Below are 16855 nucleotides of genomic sequence, written 5' to 3' on the forward strand. Positions count from 1 at the left end.
AGTCAATTTATTTATTAATGTTGCAGATTTGGACTCTGGCTTCAGTGATTAGAGACCCGTGTATTGCACCACTAACTGTTGCTTCTGTTCAGGTGCAATGTCGTAAATGATTTAGATGGGGCTGCCTCAAAAAAATCAGTGGGTAAATGTACCACATGAAGTGGTCCTTAGCCTTGGAAACGAGGAATCCCCAGTCTGTGTTGAGTTAGTTCATCTCAAGAGTGCTACCATTGGTCCCAGTGTCTTCCTGTTCTGTGCATGCGGCTGGGGGAGGGTTATCAGCCAAGCTTCTCGTTTTGCTTACCTCTGCTGTGATGCCCATTTGTTATGGACACTGGATGAGGGGAGGTTTGAGCTCACCTGTGATGTGAAGTGGCCTGGTGACACTCATTGCCCAGGTTTGCCCATTAAGCGGGACTCATCCAGAAGGGTACTGTGGGCTTCCAGAGCCCACCGAGCTGCATCCTACTGCCTACATGATTCTAACTTCAAGCGGAGATGAGTAATGGGTGAAAATGACTGAAGTTGTATCTGAGCAGATCTGAGTTACAGTGCAGCTGTTTGCAAGGTTAAAATAGGCGGTTTCAGTAAGTTCTGTCAGAAGTTAAGCTGAGCTAGGCTTGCTGAACTAGTTTGATGCAGCATGTTGGAGTGAATGCCTATGCATAGGGCAAGTGATTTTCATCACCGTTGGAGTTTGGAATGCAAAGTTATCTGACAAGAAATCTTGTGACACTTGAACAAAATCATATGACTGGCTTTAGTCAACAAATATTCTATGTATGTCATGATTCTGGACTAAGCAGTTTGGCCCACCTAAATTCCGATCTTTTACACGATAGCAGGATGCCTCCACAGCACCCAGAGCTCGTTTTATGTGGATTGGGATGGAGGCTCTTTTGAGGCTAGTGTTGCCATGGAAAAGTCATGAGACAACCCTTACGTTGAATTGAATTTTGTAACAGGTAGTAGGAAAAACTTTATTCTACACCATTGTCATAAAAAGAGCCTTCTGTTTGGAGATGTACTCCCTCCTTGAGCTCACCAACACAGAATCATGATTCTCGTAGATAACAATGGTGGGAAAATAAGAAACAACAAGCATAAATCTTCACTATTATCGATGTGAAGCCTTCCGGCTCAACTGAAAGCAATTTGAATACTATTATTGCTCTTTTGATGTAAGGCAAATCCAGTGCATATTATACATTGATAGATCATTAATCTTAAAAATAAATAATCCTAAACCCAACCTATCAAATGACACTGTGAAACCGGAGGAAACATGGAATTAATTAAAGAACAGAAAGGCAAAAAGTTCTCATGTAAAGGCTGACTTCTCTTGTTTGCCATTAAAATGGCTGCAAAAATCTGCACGAACTTCTTTGCACACTACAAAGTGGGAACAGTTCAATTTTTTTTCCAAAAAAATATTCTTTTTTTAAGTTGATCTTTAATGTAAGGTAATCAATTTGCACAAATAAATGATAAGAAATTGTGCAACAAATAAAATTCCACTAGTAATTCCATCGGCAAAAGAGCCAGAGGCAACATGAGGAAACATTTTTTTACGCAGCGAGTTGTTATGATCTGGAATGCACTGCCTTAAAGGGTGGTGGAAACAGATTCAATAGTTCACTTTCAAAATGGAATTGGATAATTACTTGAAGGGAAAAAATTACAAGGCTATGAGGAAAGGGCAGGGGAATGGGACCAATTGGCTATCTCTTTCAAAAAGCCAGCACAGGCACTATGGGCCGAATAGCCTCCTCCTGTGCTGCACCTATAATGATACGATACTATGATGATAACTGTAGGTAAAATCCCCTCCCAACAGTACAGCATTGTAGTGATTTTCTGACTACGCCTTCAGCTTTTGATCTCCAAGAGCTGACTCCTCTTTAAAGGCATGGTCATCACAATTTCGTTTTGAATTTGGGAGCGAGAAGAGCCAGAAGAGAGATCATGTCACCATACGAACAGACGAATTAAGAGCAGGAGTAGGCCATTCAGCCCCTCGAGCCTGCTCTGCCATTTGATAAGATCATGGCTGATCTGATTGTGACCTCAACCCTACTTTCCCGTCTACCTACTATAACGTTTGACCCCCTTGTTAATCAGGAATCTATCTAACTCAGCCTTAAAAATATTCAGTGACCCTGCCTCCACCGCTCTCTGGGGAAGGGAGTTTCACAGACTCACGACCCTCTGAGAGAAAAAAATTCTCCTCATCTGTCTTAAATGAGAGACCCCTTATTTTTAAACTGTGGCCCCTAGTTCTAGTCTCTCCCACAAGGGGAAACATCCTCTCAGCATCTACCCCTTCTAGTCCCCTCAGGATCTTATATGTTTTGATTTGCACTTGATTTGCATCTTCATGCCAGCTGTAAACAAATTTTCTAAGTTTGCCAATTGCTTGTCTATGAGAACAGTGTCTCTTCAACCATTAAATGTGCCAGTCTGTTTACCCTGTTTGTGCATTGCCATGGCTGTGTTTTAATCAGAGATTGGGGCATCAGGGATGGAATGTTCATTCCCATTCATACCTGGTGAAGGAACCTTCCATCGCAAAAATTTTAGAAAACGCAAATGCGTATTTTGGGATAAAGTCTGTTAATTTTATTTCATTTTTGGATAATTTTTTCCCCCTCTTGCAGTTTTCCAGGGACATACAGTTTCCCTGGCATTAGAGAATTCTCTGAAGATCTGCTCCCATCTCTCTTCCCAGTGCTGCCCTATAGCAGAATTCTAGTAAATGCTGGGGAACAGTCCTAAGAGACTCTCCATCCAATTTTTTTTTCTCCAATCTTTGGGGACAGTGCCAGAGGACTGGAGGATTGCAAATGTTACACCCCTGTTCCAACAAGGGGAGAGGGATAAACCTGGCAATTACAGGCCAGTCAGCCTAATGTTGATGGTGGGGAAACTTTTAGAGACAATAATCTGGGATAAAATTAATCGGCACCTGGAAAAGCATGGGCTAATAAATGAAAGTCAGCATGGATTTGTTAAAGGAAATCATGTTTGACTTGAGTTCGTTGATGAAGTAATGGCGAGGGTTTATGAGGGTAATGCGGTTGATGTTGTGTATATGGACTTTCAAAAGGCATTTGATAAAGTACTACATAATAGACTTGTTAGCAAAATAAAAGGATTAAAGGGACAGTGGCAGCGTGGATACAAAATTGGCTAAAGGACAGAAAGCAGAGAGTAGTGGTGAACAATGAGCCAAATGCCTTCCTCCTGTGCTGTACCCACTTTAATACTATGATATAAGTGTACGTATGTGGATTTTGGATAAGGACAGGATTGGGGCCGAGCTTTGGCACTCCCCACAGTTGAAAGTCTTCTGACTGAAGGAATTTAATGGAGGAAAGGAAAGCAGTGAGCTGCACAGCTAATAGTAACTGTGGCTGCTTTCACCAATTTTAAACTTGGTGCTAGTGGCTAAACAGAACAGGTTGTCAACTTCTTGATTGTTTCCCTTCCTCTAGGGCAGGTGGCAGTGAGCTTCCGCTGGTTCTTGTGGCAGAGGATAGGTCAATCTGAAACTAGGCAGATAGGAGGAAGCAGCAAGCCCTCGGCTGGTTTTCCTCCTTCTGTGGTGAATCTATCACCGAGAGCAATGAAACTGGCTGAGTCTGCTCTCATCATTACCTCAGACACGGTACAACTGCTCTCAAGAAGGGATTTTAGAAAAAAATCATGTGAGAACAGTTTCCTGGCTGATGGAAACCCATCACATGAAGGCCACTGCTCAGCTTATTATCAATTCCTCCAAAGAGTACATTACAGAAGTGATTGTTGTAATGCACAGAACATCTCTTAACTTACAGGTCCCTTTTTGCACAAAATTGAAATTTTGTTCTAATTTGGATTTGGATGTAGAAATGCATGCATAGTTCATGAAGGGTTAAAATGTTGGTGCAATCATGCTGCTTTAAATTTAGATGCTTTTTCTTAATATATATGGGTCATGTGTAATCCTAGTATTGAAGACCCTGATGTAGAGAACCTTTCAGTAGGTTAACCAGCCAATTAACAGCATTACACAGAATTTGCACCATTACATACCGAGAGAGAATACATTGACCGCAGCACTGGGCCAGCTTGGCAAGTCCCGGTTTAACTACAATAACTTCCGTACAGTCCACTTTTTCAACGTGTTTCTACTGAAGCAAGAAAGTCTGGCGCAAGTTAATTTTAAAAAGCAGGATAATCACGGCCAACAGCTTAAAGTGGGACTGTATGAATGGTGGGTAATGGTCCAATTGGTGGAGCAACATATTCCTCTTCCCTCAGCAATCGGAGGAGGATTCGCTTCTGATCTCTTGGCCAATTATAAATGTGTGTGTTCTGCAGCCAGTTGGGCACGTGAGCCTGCAATGAAAGGGAGAACTTTACAGAATGTACAACGCAACATAGGCAGATTGAAAACAAGGAAGTGAAGAACAGCATTCAGTCGCTTCTCACCAAGTGCCATTTATTTAAGCAATGAAAACCTGGGGTAGCTGCACAGAAGTAATAATGGGGGAAGGTTTCCCAAAGTTAGCAAACTGTAGCAAAATCATAAATGCATTGTTTGCACTTATGATCTCACCACAAGTAATAACCAGAGGAAATATTCCTCCAGAGTCAGTAGTTTTTTAAAAACTCCTTTGACCTCTATTGTTTTTAGAGTTGGGGATTTGTATTTTTCTTGTGTGCAAGATTGTGCTTGTATCAGGAAGAGTTTTATGACATTAAGCTGGGGGTTAGCTGACAGAAAGAGGCAATTTTACTGAGAAATAATACTCTATCAGGTTGAGTAGATGTAACTGTTTATAGTATTTTATTTTCATTTGAATTTTTTACGTGTTTAGTTGTGTACTATAGTGTTAATACAACAGCAGTAAAACCTCTTCTTCCTCATGACCCTGTTAAGTGCCATTGATGCTTTTCTACTCTAAGGATGCTATATCAATGCAAGTCATTGTTGATAACTGAGCATTATATTACTGTAATACTAGGGTTCACTTCAATGCCACAGTGTGTTCACTGAGCACTAAAAAATGGCTTGCTCCAGGGGATTGGAATGTCTCTGGATCTGCCGCCAATCCAAGAGTTAATCTCATCTCATTGTTATTATCACATTTTCACAGAAATACTTTTTTTAATATCCTCACTTCCTTACTTTCCCTTTCACATCATACATGCCTCCTTCCTCATAATCCTTTTACTAAGGATAAACTGGTTAGCGGCTTTGTAAAAATTACAGACAAACAAAATTTATACATGCTTGTCACCAATATTGCACACTGCAACTTCAACCTCTGTGTTTAGTTTCTGTTTGCAATTCTTTTCCTCCGATCCTATGAAGCAACAACTACTAGTTAAGTACAGTGCTGGTTTCTTCCCATTGGCCCAACTTACAGAAAATCAGCTAATGTGCTCTTGACTAATTTTAGTGATTTAGCATCTTAATACCTTTAGTTTTGTCACATGTAACTTAATGGGATAAAAAAAGAAAGAACTTGTATTTATGTAGCACCTTATCACATCTACAGACTGTCCCAATGAGCTTCAAAACCACTTTTGAAGTGTGGGCGCTGCTGTTTTGTTGGTTAACAAGGCAGTCAATCAAGGTCCCACAGACAGCAAGTGAATGACCAGTTAGTCTATTTTTTGGCAGTGGTGAAGGGAGGAACGTTGGCCAGAAGACAGAACTCCCCTGCTGTTTGGTGCCACAGGGTCTTTTTCATTCAACGGGGATGGCGTACTGGGAATTCAGCTTTCATCTGTAAGACGGCACCTCTGACAGTGCAGCACTCCCTTATATACTGTACTGAAGTGCCAGCCTAGAAGTCCTGGAGTGGGGCATAAACCCATAAACCTTTGGCTCAGAGGCAAGAATGCTACCAACTGAGCCAATGTGACATTGAAAGAAATTAAATCCAAAACAATGCTTCTAATTACACTAAGGTGATGATACAAGAGGGCACAGTTTCAGGGTTGTGAAGGGCAAGTTTAGGATTGATGTCGGGAAGTATTCTTTTACAGAGCGTGATTGGTAGCAAAAAGCTTTAGCAGGAAGAGCGGTTCAGTTCAGGACATTGAATTCAATTGTGAAACAGCTGTATGTTTTACTGGAAAAATAGTAAAGTTGGCATTCTGGAAGGATGAGATCAAATGAAGCTATCTTGTGATCTAGTAATACAACATCTCGAGGCATATTATTCAATCGCTAATCACAAAAGAAAGTCAAGAATTAGTGGCCAATTTTTTAAGGTTTAATTTGCGTGTTCTTGGAAATGGCAGTGATGTCTGCTAAAGCTTCAAATAGTGATAACACAAGGCTGTTTGGTTTTTCATATTTCATATATATTATATATAGGCTTGATATTCAAAAATTTCCAAATTAGGCTCAAGAAGAGCTGATTTCTTTTGTTACCAGATTTAATAATCACTAAAATTAATCAAATACTGCAAACGGAACAATTCCACTTTTTGGCAAATAGATCACTCTGGTCATGAGGGACTTTAGTCCTTGTGTATAAAGCTGCGCTCTGGAAATTTTAATGTACAGATGACATTCCCTATGAATGTATCTATGTGCAGGGACTTGTAGAGTGAAGAGAACGTCTGGCTTTACTTGCCTTGGTAGCATTTGCAAAAAGTACAGGTATAAACCTAAAGTTCATGCTTGCTTGTTGTATAAATTCAATCTGCATCTGAAACAAGAAAACATGTTTACTGCCCTGCTCTGAAAAGACCAGAAAATATTTCAGCAAGGTGCGTCATGGACTGCGACTGCAGGTTTCAATGTTAACCTTAGTTGACCTTAGTATTCAGAACTTCCTCCAGATGGCAAAGTGCCCAAGGAATGAAAGAAAGAAAAAATTCCTCGCAGCAGTACCATCGGGCTACATTTGGGCACCCAACGCCAGACGGAAAGTGCTAGAAACCATGGAGAAGGCTGCGTTAGTCTACCCATCCTCTCAAGTAGGGTCCAAGTGGGAGAAGAAACACTATAGTTTTAGAAATACCTTGGTTTGTGGGATTCCTCAGCCACTGTGAGTTTTATAGATGGAAATAAAACAGCAACAAATGTTGGAGATCTGAAATAAAAACAGAAATACTCTGCAAACGCACTGCAGGCCTGTCAGCATCTGAAAGAAGCGAGGCCGAGCTAATATTTTGCGTGGAGTCTCTGGAATTTGCACTCTCGATTTCATGGCACTAATATGGCGAGCGAGGCCAAGCAATGTGTCTGCCCCATTTCCCACCATCATTTCTTGTGCATGCAAATAAGGCAGCAATGACGTGGTGACATTATCTGTCCCATTTCTCATAATTTCTGCCACATTTTCACTGAATCAATATTATGCCAGCATAAATCTGAAGTCCAGTGCTACCTTGAAGGTGAAGTCAGATTAAAGGGACAAACATTTATTTACGCGAACAGATGCTGTGAAACCTTATTTTTGCTTTTTTTTGCTGTTGCCGCCTGCCTTTATACTATTAGCTGAGGGGCTGCAATTTATCCTCCTGCCTTTTCAGAAATGTTGCAATTGGATGCCCATTTTTAAAAACTTCATTCTCACAATGTGGCTATCGCTGGAAAGGCGCCGTCATTTATTGACCATCCTACTTGCCCTGAGAAGGTGGTGGTAGTGCTTCTGCCACTTCACAGGGCAGATAAGAGTCACCACATTGGTGTAGGGTTGGAGTCACATATAAGCCAGGCCGGGTAAGGACCGTGGGTTTCCTTCCCTAAAGGACATTAATGAACCAGTTGGGTTTTTACGGGAATCCGACAGTTCATGGTCACTTTTTCTCTTGTTTCTAGATTTAAAAAAAAACTGAGTTCAAATTCTCAAACTACCATGTGGGATTTGAATTTACATTCTACTGAATTATTTGTCCAGGTCTCTGGATCACTAGTCCAGTAACATAACCACTACACTACCGTACCCATGCTTAAATGCCCCCTTTGATAATTCCCTTCTTTCTTTGTTCTTTGGAAAAGATTGAAGAGCAATGGAAGTGCGGTGGGGGGGTGTGTGGATGTGTTGAGGCTGCTCCACAGATACATGGCTCCCCCTGGCCAATACACCCACACTCGAATATGTGGACACAGATGCTTCTACTTGCATTTGACTGATGAACACTGCTTTGCAAAGAACGCTGTCATAGAGTCAAGGTACATTCTTTAAGTCGTCTCCACTAAACGCACCGCTCTACAAAACGGCCGTTAAGGGTACTGCCATCCTTATTTACTATGCCATGGAATCATTGCAAGCTGCCACCTGTAACATAGGTCAAACTGTGCACAGATGCATCAAGCTACCCATGTATGCATTATTCTCTACTGCTAGCAATTTCATCACCTTCCTTGTGGACACCCTGCACCAACAATACAGGACACTGCAATTTTACCCAATGGCAGGATTCCTCAAAATCAAAGCAGTCAGAAATTGCACCCACATGACCATATGTGCTCCCTTCATCAATGACCTGGTGTATGTCAACAAGAAAGGATAGCACTCAATGTGCAGCTTGTTTGAAATTAGCAGCACAGCAGCGTGCAAGTCAATGCTTGCTTCTCTGGCTGCTGTCACAATGCCTTTATTTTAAGGCAGTGCATCATGCCACCACTCTTTAATACAGAAAGGCTTGTCTCAAGGTGGATTCCCAGAGATCAAGGCTACCCTCTGCAGCCATGGCTGATGATACCTGTGCACTGTTCCAGAATTCTAGCTAAGGAGCACTACAACGAGATCCACTGATCTACCAGTCATCACTGGTCATACTTTGGCATGTTGAAGGCTGGCTGGAATTTGGGGGCATCCTGCAATATAATTCAGCTCGGGTCTCAAGGATCATTGCGACATGCTGCTTGGTGCACAACTTCATCTTACAGAGAGATGTCCTCATGGAGGCCACAGAGGACAAAGACCCATATCAGGAGCAAGGACATCAGTATGATGAGCAGCAGCCTGAGAAGATGCAGAGGACAACCCATTGCCAATAGTAAGACACATTCGTGTCATCTCATGCAGGAGACCTTCTTTGGATACCACATCTGGCCACATCTGTTCTATCCACATCTTCCCACACCACAAGTCAGCCATCTTGTATAGGGTCAGCCAGTCTCTTAATTCTATTCGCACAATTCTGTTTACAAGTCTAGTAAAGTATCTTGGACAACTACTCTCACAACCAGCACTGTGTGTAGTCATTTATCCCATCAAATAGAAGAATAACAGTAGTGCAAGATCAGGTGAAAACACAGTTAAAATTAGCTTGAAGGTCATGGGCATTGGGAAACTTCACATCACTAACCGTTTACCTGCTTTAAGAGGGTAGCTTATAGCAGTCTTGTGTAAAAGGATGTACTCATGGCAAAAAGAAACTGCCAACTCAGAGTGATTGATGGTTTCTGTGGCACAAGTGATCTGGCCAAGAAGTTCAACCACAAGAAGGATACTGCTGACCACAAAGATTGGATCTGGATCTGTGTGACTGCTGATAGGGCACACTCAACGGTAGATGATGTGACCAATGGTTTCCTTGCCTTTGCAGTTGAAGTCATAAACAAACTAAAGATAGATTTTGCTAGCTAAGTAGCAACCTGTTAAGGTGACTGCAAAGGGAAGCAGGGCTGTTAGGCAACGGCAGACAGCCTTTAAAGTGCAACTGGAAGCCTGCTGCAGAGATAGATTATGATGTGGAGCATCATGAGGCCAGGAGGATCATTGAGGAGATGAGGTGGGTACAGTGGGTCACATTCATTTGCAAGGGTGCACAATTAAACCAAAATGATTTTAAATCATTCTTCCGTAGGTTAAAGTGGGTTGTCAGCCATGATCAAATGGGGACTTCCAAGCTATTGCCAACAACTGGTGAGTGCAACAAACACGTGAGGGTATTCTTGGGATCTGGAGAAAATAATACACTGAGTTGGTGTTTAACCCAATAAGCCAGAGCAAGGACCTATCTGCAGAATGGTTGGAAAAATGAATGAAGTTTTCTGCACAGATAATGAAGCAGTTTGGTGGGAGGAAGAGGACTGATGCTGTGTAGCCTTGTTAATGGTCAGACAGCAGGTAGGGATGTACTTATGGTCAAAGTCTCCAGGTGAGAAGAGAGGGAACTGCAATGATCTTGGAGTACGGTGTCAGGACCAATGAATCAACTGGGAGCTGCTCTTCAGAGGCTGATGAACAGGGTTCTGTTTGAGACACAGATACCGTCAATGTTTCAGAACACAGTTATGATTTCTAGCCATAAGGAACATAGGAACAGGAATAGTCCATTCAGCCTCTCGAGGACTAAATGGAGAGAGAGACAAGGAGAGAGATCTTAATGAACCCAAAAGGCGCAGAGGAACCTCACTGATATCAAGGAGGTTTTTCATGCTATTTTAAGCATGTCTACTAGATGCTCTGGATATCCACAGAGTAATCAGAAAGCAATTGGATGGATTCTGATCTCGTGAGGGTTCTATAGTGCAGGTTGTGGCTTCATTCGAGATTGCAGAGTGTCATAATGCTTAGGGGAAATCTACTTTAAAATATGTTCATTGATTTCCATAAGGCTTTCAGCCCAGAGCCTCATACAGCCCTCATGGAGAAGTTGAAAGCTATTGGAGTACTTAGTCAAATCTTGGACATTATCCAGGATGTTTATTCCAGCTCCAAAATCAGGGTAAACCTATCTCTCTCAAAAGATGAGTGAAGCAAGGTTGTCGATCCTATTCAATGTCTTCATCAACAATGTGTTCGACGGCATCATAGGGATTGCTCTGGAGCATTTGTTCCACCACACCAGGAGAACCCTTCTTCAAACAGTGGAGCCTTGGTTTACAGTTTCATCCAAAATATAGCACCTCCAACAATACAACACTGAAATATCAGTCTACGCTATGCGCTCAATTCCTGGAGTGGAGATTGAACCCATGACTATCCAATTCAGAAGCAAGAGTGCTACCACAGGTCCAAAGTGATACTTGCATGTTTCATTAGCTGTGTGCAAACGTGTGTTAAGGTGTAACACAGAAGAAATTTGCACAACAGGAACAAATAAATGTACAGAATAACCATACCATATGAAGCTTTAAACAAACAAAATTCTTGTTCTACTCTTTTTCACAAACAGCATGGCACTTTGATAATGATGTCTGTATGCAGGCAATTAAATACAAAAGGAAGCAATCGGAAGGCTAATGAACCAGCCTCTCATCTGTTGCCTCAATGGTAAACTCTAATTGCTTTGAGGTTAAGGTGAGTGCCTATTCTTAGACGTCAGTATATATCTATTTTTAGAACTTCTCAAAAGTTGCCAGTGGGAAAAGGGGAGTAATTTGGAGTGGCCTCTCTGGCAATTTCTGATGGGCACATTAATCAGATGTAGGTGTGCTCTGCCTTCATGCAGAGCCTTCAAGGGGGAAGCTGCTCCAATGAATGGGCAAATGGACTGCTTACTGAGTCATACAAACCACGAAGGCTGCAGGATCGAACCTTGGTCAGTGCTGAATTAGCCGATCTCATTGCATTTAATACCACTGACCTCCAGGCTAAGAAGGGTAAAAATAATTAGCCAGGGTTTCTGCTATTGATTGCTGTCCAGTGATCCCTGTTGGAAGGTGCACACATGTGGACAACAGGTAAGGACAGGATTGGGCTTGGCTGTCCACACAGTTGAATAATCTAATGACATTTTCTGACTAGACTCACACATGAAGAATGAACATTTTGATGAGATTCCAAAGGGACAGAACCATGGATGATACCAGAACTGAGAGGTTATAACTATCAGGAAAGACTGAACAGACTGCGGCTCTTTTCTCTAGAAAAGAGAAGGCGGAGGGGGTGACCTAATAGAGGTCTTTAAAATTATGATGGGATTTGATAGGGTAGACGTGGGGAAGATGTTTCCACTTATGGGGAGTCCAAAATTAGAGGCTATACATATATGATAGTCACTAATAAATTCAATAAAGAATTCAGAAGAAACGTCTTTACCCAGAGATAGGTTAGAATGTGGAGCTTGCTACCTTATGGAGTATTGAGATGAGTAGCACCAGTGCCTTTAAAGGGAAGCTAGATAAGTACATGAAGGAGAAAGGAATAGAAGGGTATACAGATAGGGTTAGATGAAGTAGGGTGGGAGGAGGCTTGTGTGGAGCATAAACACCAGCATGAACCAGTTGGGCCAAATGGCCTGTTTCCGTGCTATAAATTCTATGTAATTAAATAGATCCATATCCTGGAAGGAGTTACCAGAGAGACACAAGTGGGATGGAATACAAAGGGGAGGAAGTTATGCTTCAGTTGTGTAGAGCCTTGGTCAGACCCCATCTGGGGTACTGCATTCAGTTTTGAGCATCGCACCTCTGGAAGGATATATTGGCCTTGGAAGGGGTACAGTGCAGATTTACCAGAATGATACCGGGGCTTAGAGGGTTAAATTATGAAGATTGGTTGCATAAACTTGGCTTGTATTCCCATGAGTATAGATGATTGAGGGGTGATCTGATTGAGGTATTTAAAATGATAAAAGAATTTGATAGGGTAGATACGGAGAAATTATTTCCTCTGGTGGGGAATCCAAAACAAGTGGACATAATCTTAAAATTAGAGCTAGGCCATTCAGAAGCGAAATCAGGAAGCACTTTTTCACACATAGGGTAGTAGAAATTTGAAATTTGCTCCCCCAAAAAGCTATGGATGCTGGGACAATTGGAGCTTTCAAGACTGAGATTGATACATTTTTATTAGGTAAGGGTATCAGGGGGCATGGAGCAAACTCGGGGAAATGGAGTTGAGGTGTAGATCAGTCATGATCTAATTGCATAACGGAGCAGGCCCAAGGGGCTGAATGTCCTACTTTTGTTCCTAATTTTCCTACATTCAGTCCCTTTGGAACCATACTCTGGCAGGAGTCACCAGAGGCACAGTGCCTGTCGAACCATACTCTGGCAGGAGTCACCAGAGGCACAGTGCCTGTCGAACCATACTCTGGCAGGAGTCACCAGAGGCACAGTGCCTGGGGAACCATACCCTGGCAGGAGTCACCAGAGGCACAGTGCCTGGGGAACCATACCCTGGCAGGAGTCACTGCCTTCAGGAAAAGGAAGAAGAACATTGAAAGGAACATAGGAACACAGGAACAGGAGTAGGCCATTCAGCCCCTCGTGCCTGCTCCGCCATTTGATAAGATCATGGGTGATCTGTGATCTAACTCCATGTACCTGCCTTTGGCCTATATCCCCTAATACCTGAAAGGTCTGGCTCTAATTTTTAGACTGTGCCCCCTACTCCTAGAATCCCCAACCAGCGGAAATAGTTGCTCTCTATCCACCCTATCTGTTCCCCTTAATATCTTATAAACTTCCATCAGATCACCCCTTAACCTTCGAAACTCCAGAGAATACAACCCCAATTTGTGTAATCTCTCCTCGTAACTTAACCCTTGAAGTCCGGGTATCATTCTAGTAAACCTATGCTGCACTCCCTCCAAGGCCAATATGTCCTTCCGAAGGTGCGGTGCCCAGAACTGCTCACAGTACTCCATGGTAATGATAGATTTAGGTGTGTATTTCAAAATCTTTTTCTTTCCAGCTTTTGCTAAAGAAGTAATTTACTCCACCTATCTGAGGCCTGTAGTCCAGATCTCAGACCTGAGGATGCGGATGACGGTAATCATGGGCTTTCTTTATGTAAAGTGCACTGTACTAGCACGCATGATCCTACCTGAAGTCCTCTGCTTACAGAGGACTCAGGTCTTTGGCCCAAAAAATCCCATAAATGCTGAACACACTTTTAACAATCAATGAAACAATAGGTTGTATATCCAGGAGCACAAGGCCTGTTTTCTCACCATTCTGTGGATGTATTTTGTGTGCAAGCTGTGCTCATCCTTTAGCTGCTCCGATTTAGTTCCCTCGATATCCAGTTTGTACTTTGGACTAATCGCTATTATAATCATCACTTCCCTCTGTAAGCAAAAAGAGCAAAGCAATGATTCTTCTGACATCCAGCTAATGCAGAATTTCTATTGCTGTAAATGTGGAAGCAGATTCAATAGTAACTTTCAAAAGGGAGTTAGATAAATACTTGAAGGGAAAAATTTACAGGGCTATGGGGAAAGCGCAAGGGAATGGGAGCCAGCACAGGCATGATGGGCTGAATGCCTTCCTCCCATGCTGTACCTACTATGATATTACGTTAATACAGCCATTCCAAGAAGATTGGAGTGTTCATGAGTTGTCACAATCTGGACATATTTTATCTCAAACGTCCTGCTCCCCATATTTTGAACAAATATACAATTATGAATTGTCGAGAGTGAGACTAAAGCTATAATTTCATTGAGAAGTTCAGAGGGAAAAATTCACAATGCTGATGGATATTATTACGACTTTTTATCGTTAACCATTTTGTTTATAACACTTACCACACTCTCAATAAAATACAAATATTGCTCAGGTGACTGAGAGACTGGGACATTAATGAGGAGGAGATTGCTTACTTACCGTGCTGAGCTTCAAACAATCACACCACTGAACCTCCACTCTACTGAGAACGAAAGACATTGAACCAATCATCCGATAAAACCAGGTAACCTTTGTTCCCACTTTCCTCTCCCCATTTCCTCAACCTTCCTCTGAATCAGAAGGTTGTGGGTTCAAGCCCCACTCCACAGAATTGAGCACATAATCTCGGCTAACATTTTAGTGCAGTATTGAGGGAGTGCTGCACTGTCGGAGGTGCTGGCTTTTGGATGAGACGTTAAACTGAGGCCCTATCCGCCCTCTCAGGTGGGCATGAAAGATCCCATGGCACTATTTGAAAAAGAGCAGGGAAGTTCTCCCTGTGTCCTGGCCAATATTATCCCTCAATCAACATCACTAAAAAAAAGACAGAATATCCCATCAGTTATCTCATTGCTGTTTGTGGGAACATGATGTGCCATGCTTCCCTACTCTATAACAGTGGCTAAAATTCAAAAGTACTGTGGAGCGCTTTGGAATGTCCTGAGGCTGTGAAAGGTGCTATATAAGTGCAACTTTTCTTGCTAGTGACAGTTCAAAATGGCGCTAGAACCATTAAGACTGGGAGAGGCTGGCCCTTGGGCGGACGTGCCATGTTTGTGCCTGGCTGACCTCGATCTGGATGGGAGGGACAGAATTGGCCTTTCCCTCTGCATGGTCTCCTCAAAGTTGGAGGCACCTCAGACCAAAAGTTAAACTGGAGGGAGTCCTACTCCTGAGGAACCGAGGAAAGAATGTCAGGTCAGGGAACATCAAAATCCTTAATAATAAAATCTACTGGTAAAGGAGATTGTCCTTGGTAAACTGTATTAAGAAAGCAATGGACAACGGGAGAATGGGAATTCGTAGCTGTCTGTCTCAGACTTAGTGATGTGACAATCCAGCCCTGACCTCTGTCTAGTTGTCAGTACTTTCTCCCAAGTTATTGCTTTTTGCTCATAAAGGTGATAGATGAAGCAGCCTGAATTATACCACATGCACGGCATGGCATCATTGACTGGGGCTATTCGTAGTTTCCATCATTTTCTTTTTGTACAAGTCTAAAAATTGAATACAGAAAAATATTTTTTCCTTCAATTTTGCTCCCTCCTCTCCCGACGGGTGAGCTTGAGTTTTTCAGACTAATTGACCATGTACGGCATCAGAACTGAGTTCACTCCCATCCTCAGCAACTCTCTTTTCAGAGGTGACCGCTGGATAGCAGTCATGATAGGCCAATTTTTCCCTTCCTTAACCTAAAGCAACTGAAACTCCAACTGCTGTCCAGCTGAGATCAGCTAAGCAAGGCCGGGAATTAGACTTGGAACCTCCTGGTTTATAGTGCTACGTTAGGCCATTACTAGACCAGTGGGAGAGTGAGGAAAATATATTTTTTTAATTTCTCAAAAGAATGAATGAAATGTGTGATCTGGGGAATAAATGTTTAATTGAGGGAATTTCTTTTCAAAGATTTATTCTTTAAAAATGTAGTTGCGGTGGGACTCTGAAGCATAAGAAAGAAAGACTTGCATTTATATAGTGCCTTTCATGACCTCAGGACATCCCAGAGTGCTTTACAGCCAATTAAGTACTTTTGAGGTGTAGTCATTCTTGTAATATGGGAAATGTGTCAGTCTATTTATGCACAGCAAGGACCCACAAACAGCAATGTGATAACGACCAGATCATCTGTTTTAGTGATGTTGGTTGAGGGATAAACATTGGCCAGGACACGAGGGAGAACTCCCCTGCTCTTCAAATAGTGCTATGGTATCTTTTACATCCACCTGAGAGGGCAGACGGTGCCTTGGTTTAACATCTCATCCAAAAGACAGCACCTCTAACAGTGCAGTACTCCCCTCAGTACTACACTGGAGTGTCAGCCTAGATTATGTGCTCAAGTCCTGGAATAAGGCTTGAACCCGTGGTTCTTTTGACTCAAAGGCGAGAGTGCTACCATTGAGCCATGGCTAACACCTTGTAGAGTTGAGTATTCCTACAGTGTGCCATGCATTTCTGTACTTACATTAGTCAGGTAGCCTTCCATCCACTTGATGATGTCTATACCACGAACTGAGTCTTCAAAAATGTCAATCTGTATGACAATAGCAACTCAGGTTAATGATCCAATGTGACATTTACACAACCTGATAATGGCGGACTGCCATTTTGTAAGTGGTCCACTAACAAGAGAATCTTTATATCAGACCCTGGCAATAGCGCCATCACTTTCTGAATTAGAGGGTGAGACTTGTAATAGGTTCAGGTGGCCCTGTGGTAAAGCAGGTTTGGTACATCAGTTCCTTGTACCATGCAGTGATGGGACATGGCTTTGAACCC

The 16855-nt window shown here is 42.3% G+C and overlaps 1 protein-coding gene across 2 annotated transcripts in view; it reads right to left on the reverse strand.

The window, feature by feature from the left end:
• Positions 1-949: 949 nt before the first annotated feature.
• traf3ip2a (TRAF3 interacting protein 2a) overlaps positions 950-16855 on the reverse strand; it is a 58484-nt gene continuing 42578 nt past the window's right edge. For both annotated transcript variants that reach the window (XM_067985061.1, XM_067985060.1), the window contains 4 exons: positions 16542-16610; positions 13864-13980; positions 6636-6710; positions 950-4380 (listed from right to left, as the gene is read on the reverse strand). In XM_067985061.1, coding sequence (XP_067841162.1) covers positions 4234-4380; positions 6636-6710; positions 13864-13980; positions 16542-16610 — 408 coding nt within the window. In that variant the 3' untranslated portion in view covers positions 950-4233. The remainder of the gene's footprint in view (positions 4381-6635; positions 6711-13863; positions 13981-16541; positions 16611-16855) is intronic.

The sequence above is a fragment of the Heptranchias perlo genome, chromosome 5 (assembly GCF_035084215.1).
Source record: "Heptranchias perlo isolate sHepPer1 chromosome 5, sHepPer1.hap1, whole genome shotgun sequence".
NCBI classification, from domain to species: domain Eukaryota; kingdom Metazoa; phylum Chordata; class Chondrichthyes; order Hexanchiformes; family Hexanchidae; genus Heptranchias; species Heptranchias perlo.